Here is a 5,162-nt window from a genome sequence, read left to right as displayed (position 1 = left end):
ATGGGCCATACAGGCTTCCATAGACGAAATTTGCAGAGTGGCAACTTGGGCTTTACCATCTCCCTTTGTCAGAAATTATAAAATTGATGTCTATGCCTCAGCGGACGCTTCATTTGGCAGAAGAGTCCTGCAGAGGGTCCACAGAGTTTAGGAGTGGATTTCGATCCAGACGGAGTCCCTCCCTAAGGACAGGCCAAGCTTTGGTATGTCCCACTTCTGGATGCTCTGAACAGCTCATGGGAGAAAGGGCGTTGGTACTTTCCTGATACGCCTATTCGCTGTGAGCTGTGAAGAGCATCCAGCCCCACCCATTTCTTTCCATCTGGTGGGGTTCCATTCCAGTCAGGGATCTAGATTAGGTGATGAGTCCCGGACTTTGGCACTCAGTCTTTGCAAAACTGGGGGACGCTAAGGAGGTGTCCTGTGGAGGAGGAGGAGCGTCCTGGAGTTTTAAGCCCAGCCTTTCCAGAAGAGACTAAAGCACCTCCCACTTCTGGATGCTCTTCACAGCTCACAGAGAACAGGCGTATCAGGTAAGTACCAACGCCCTTTTTCTCTCTATTCTAATGTAACCTCTTAAGGGATTATCTATTTGATTTTTAATATTTACTGTTACTGTCTTTTCAGTGTTTTTATTTGCTTGTAAATTATTTTTATCTTCTTGTAATTTATTTTGCTTTGTCTCATCTGTCTTCTGTGTTTTATATTAATCATTTCCCACCATTTGTTGAGGGCCTTCTACTTTCACATATTTGTCTTTAAATATTCCCATCAAATCCTTATGATTCTTTTTCTGCCGTTTCTAACATTTCCTCACAGAACTTTATTGTCTCCTGCTGGGTCATTTTGTACTGTTAATATGCCTCTAATATTCCAATATCCCAATATCTAAAAACTTCAGGAAAAAAACAATTGTTAATAAAATTTGGTCAATCCCAAAATTATTCCTCCAAGTCCCCTAAATTTCTAGTCTTTAAGTATTATAGGTTTGTGTTTTCATTCTTTATAATTTTCAGTTTACACCTTTCCATTTGTTCAGAATTTAAAGTCTTATTTATCTTTTATCTTTTTCTTCTTTTCCCTCTTCTATTGCTTTTCTTCTCCAAATTGTCTACTAAGATAAAGTGAAGGTCAAGAAGCCTTCCAGGTGTTATTTACTTTCTCGCCTTTCCTCACTTTTCTTTGAGTTTTACATGTTACAATAAATCTTCTTCCTCCAGTAGATGGTTCTCCTGCTTCCAATTCCAACATTTAACAGAGTGTAAAAGTCGAAAACAACTTATTGTCATCCAATCAGGGGGGCTAAAAATAAAGTTTAAAAAAGCAATTTCTCTCAATAATCACTTTTCACAATGTTATTCAGGCTTTCTATCTTTTAAATCATCCTTCAGTTTTTTTTTATTTTTAGGTCTTTAATCTTCCTCTTTAGTTTTTAGTCTTTAATCTTTCTCCATAAATCCAATCACCATTTCTTTATGTTAGGAGATTATTGTTACTCTAAGGAAACAATTGGAAGTTATCTCACCCAGTTTCACTGCTTTGTCCACACATCGCTCCAGCACAAGATCTTAGTCTCCCGGTTGTCCCACTTGTGACTGATCAAAATGGCCGCCATCTCTGCTGCCGTTCGGGAGACCTTTCCTTGGATCATCAAGGGAATTGCGATTTTCTGGTGATTGACAAAGTGCCTCTCCTTTCTTCACCACCCCATAGGATCTCCCAGCAAGCGGTTGGTGGCTACATTTCATGGAGCCTAGCAGAGCTCTGCTATTTTCCAGCTGCTCTCACCACGATGTCCACCAGAAGTCAACAATTCATGCTTTTGTACAGTACATGAATCCTGTTGTGTTTGTGATAAACCTAAACTGACTTTTTATTGTCAGCTGTGAGTGCTCACCAATTAATTGCTTAATAATAAGGGAACTTGGAGTGTGAACATAATATTTGTGTTTAAAGCAGTTGTCTAATCTTGCAGTTGCTGTGAGGATTTTCTATCTTACAAAATAGAGTGAACATACATTTAATTTAAGGTACGATCTGGATTTCTGCAACCTAGATTTCACACCCACATCCACAAAATTAAAATATTGCATTGTCTTATTCCCACTATCTTACTGCTCTAAATTATCTTTATGAAAAGTTTTATTCCCTCTCTTCAGAAAATCATTATCCAATGATTTTTATCTGCAATGTGACATATGGCACCTTGTCACAAAATCACTTCAGTGTTTTGGTCCATCAGCTTGTTCCTAAATCTCTTAATCTAGCTCTAGTGTCTACATTTAATGGAGACAGCATTACAAGTGGTGAAATTAGAGTGGAAAGGAAAATTGTACAGAATTCCTCTACACGCAGAAAGTCCCAGTGGCAATTGTCAGTATTTTCAGGAAGGCCTGGAAGTTCCAGGGGTAGGCTGCTGGGGGCTTACAGGGCCGTGGGGGAGCCCCTAACTAAAACTCTGTGGGGCTCATTGAGCCCCCAATAGCCTCAAAAAGACAAACAGCCTAGAATAATAAATGCGTATCTTTTCGGCTTTTTTCCTTTCTGGACATTCAGCCAAGAGCATTTCACACCTCATGAAAATGTCAGGCTAGATAAAGTGCTTGTCAAGGGCTAATTCCCAAATAAGAATCATGTAACTCATCAGAAGCTCCATTAAGACTCCAAGATCCCTCTCACAATCACTGCTATTAAGCCTGGTTTCACCCAGTCTTTTATTTAAATATTAAATGCACAAAATAATAAACCACTTTTTAGTATATTATCTTTTTTTTTAGGTAATTAGGGCAAAGAAGCGATGTCGAATTGGTCACACCCACTCAGTAACATGCCCACCTAGCCATGCACACCCACCCAGCCATTAGGGCAGAGAACCCCTTGCTAAAAAAATTGAAGCCCCTGGCTGGAACACTCAGTCCTAGAAACCTGAAAGGCTGCTGCCAGTTGATCTGGTAGTGATAGATGAAGTAACGGCCAGGCTCAGTGGTTTGTGGCATAGCACTATGTATAGACTCAGATAAGTATGGCTGCATGCGGCTTTGCATATGATTGTCATTTTAGGTAAACCATCGTTTATGACTTAGTGATAATGTATAAACCACATCTCTATGGCTTGCTGACCCAGTCAAATTCCTCAGAGGTGGTACTCAGCAGGTTCTCAGCAGTTCTGCAGAACTGATATAGAGGAAATTTTGAGTACTTCAGAATACCACCTCTGACTGGCCCCTGGCTCTGCCTCCCAAGTCCCAGATGATTGGGATCTTCTTTTGCTGCTGTGCATAGGAGAACAGAGCTGGAAAGCAGGTTAGTGGGGTAGGGAGGGAATGAAGATTTTACAGTATCCTTCCCCTGCCATGCCCACCAAGCCACGCCCGTAGAACCGGTAGTAAAAAAAAATTGAATCCCACCACTGATATTCATGCTTTACATATAGTTCCCAAATTCAACTTGGGCTGGTAAAACTTATATCTGAATCTTTGGACACCAACAGTGCAAATTTACATTTATCAGTCCCAACATAAATGCAGCTTGCTGTGCTCCTGATCTGTTCTGAAGGAAATTAGAAGGACAAAGAGATGGCGATAGTGATGAAATTAGCAAAAACAGCAAGGAGAAAAAGATATTGAATAGTGATAAATTATTACCATAACAGAGAAGAAGATGCTGGAAAATGAGAGGGCAAGTGGGAGATTATTCTATGCATGCTTCCTAAATTCACTCAGCTCAAAAGAAGTGAACCCAAAAGGAGGGTTGCCATTTCATGCGTATTTGCTTAGAAGTTTGACTCATTCAACACTGAGGGTCAAAAAAAAAAACACGCATTAAATCTGGTGGTACATCTGCGATGCTACGTGCGATTTTACTTGGGAATGATCGCTCAGAGAAACTATGGAAAAAACAACCATGCGCTTCACTTTGTTTCTACCGGGCACACCCAACCCTACTCTAGTCTCCGCCTCGCTTCCTGAACAAGTAGACGGTGGGCGTATTGGATCCACTGACGAAAAGTCAGGCGGGCAGGTCTTTCTAGGTGGAGCCATCAAATCTGTTTTCCATTCCGCGTTTTCCAACTCAGCATACTAAGTTAGACCCAACTAGCGTTAACCTCCAGTTCCTGGTTTTGCAGGCGGCTTACAGCTGCTTAGCGCATCTGGTCCGCCGCGCCTTCTCTCTTCTCCTCCTCCTCCTCTTAGCGTAGGCATACCATAGCTGCTAGTACCCAAGAAGCTGCCATGTCCGGAGAAGAAACTGCCGGGGAAGATGCGGGAGCCCCTCAACCCAGCACTGTTGCTCCTCCAGCGGAGCAGCAGCAGAACGAAGCAGCAGTGGCGGAGGCACCAGCGACTGGCGAGGAGGGAAAGGCTGCTGCGGGGACGTCGGAGGAGGCTCCCGCAGTTTCTACCAGTACCGCTGCTGCTGGTCGCCAGTATAGGGCACTGGTGCTCACCGGCTTTGGTGGTTACGAGAAAGTGAAAATGCAGATTCGGCAGCTGCCTCAAGCGGAACCCAGTCCGGGCGCTGGCCAAATTTGCGTGCAGGTCCGGGCCTGTGGGCTCAACTTTGCTGACCTGCTGGCTCGCCAAGGGGTCTACGACAGGCTTCCCTCGCCCCCCGTTAGCCCTGGCATGGAGGCGGCGGGAATCGTCCTGGCCGTGGGCGAGGGCGTCTCCAGCCCAAAGGTGGGTAAAGAGCTCTCCGCGGCGCTACCACGCCGTGGTTAGCCCGTCTCGAGCATTCAGACGCTGGGAGTGGCCGGCAGCAATTTTTGCTCCGCGGCGGCGAATAACAGGCTGCCTATCCTAATCGGAAGTGATTGGGAGGCAGAAAGATGGGTGGCGGGCGTAGCCGCTAACCCGATATTTGGGTGCAAGAAAATGGGTGGGGTACCTCGAGGCGGTCGGGAAATGGCCTACAGTGTTAGGAAGACCCAAACTTGAGGGTCTAACGGTGGGGGGAGGGGGGTTGAGAAACACAAATCCTAAATGTGAGTTGTGAAGAAAGAAAATGTGTGAAGGTGACTAAGGGTCCCACCCTACGGATCAAGACGTGGAACTGGCAGAAAAGTGGGTGTGGATTTGCTTGCTAAGACAATGAGGTGTCAGACTCCTCAGCCAGCCAGCATACTCTTGGCCTCCTGCTAAGCTAGTGCTTATAATTATAAG

The 5,162-nt window shown here is 44.3% G+C and overlaps 1 protein-coding gene across 1 annotated transcript in view; it reads left to right on the top strand.

Annotated features, from left to right (window-relative positions):
• The first annotated feature begins 1,105 nt into the window (after nucleotides 1-1,105).
• VAT1 (vesicle amine transport 1) overlaps nucleotides 1,106-5,162 on the top strand; it is a 25,141-nt gene continuing 21,084 nt past the window's right edge. Inside the window, exon 1 of the mRNA XM_026720922.2 lies at nucleotides 1,106-4,679. Within this exon, the coding sequence (XP_026576707.1) occupies nucleotides 4,233-4,679 (447 nt within the window). The 5' untranslated portion in view covers nucleotides 1,106-4,232. The remainder of the gene's footprint in view (nucleotides 4,680-5,162) is intronic.

This window comes from Pseudonaja textilis, chromosome Z, assembly GCF_049901715.1.
Source record: "Pseudonaja textilis isolate UNSWEBS1 chromosome Z, rPseTex1.2, whole genome shotgun sequence".
NCBI classification, from domain to species: domain Eukaryota; kingdom Metazoa; phylum Chordata; class Lepidosauria; order Squamata; family Elapidae; genus Pseudonaja; species Pseudonaja textilis.
Note: the sequence above shows the minus strand (reverse complement) of the source record. Positions and strands in the feature narration are given on the sequence as shown.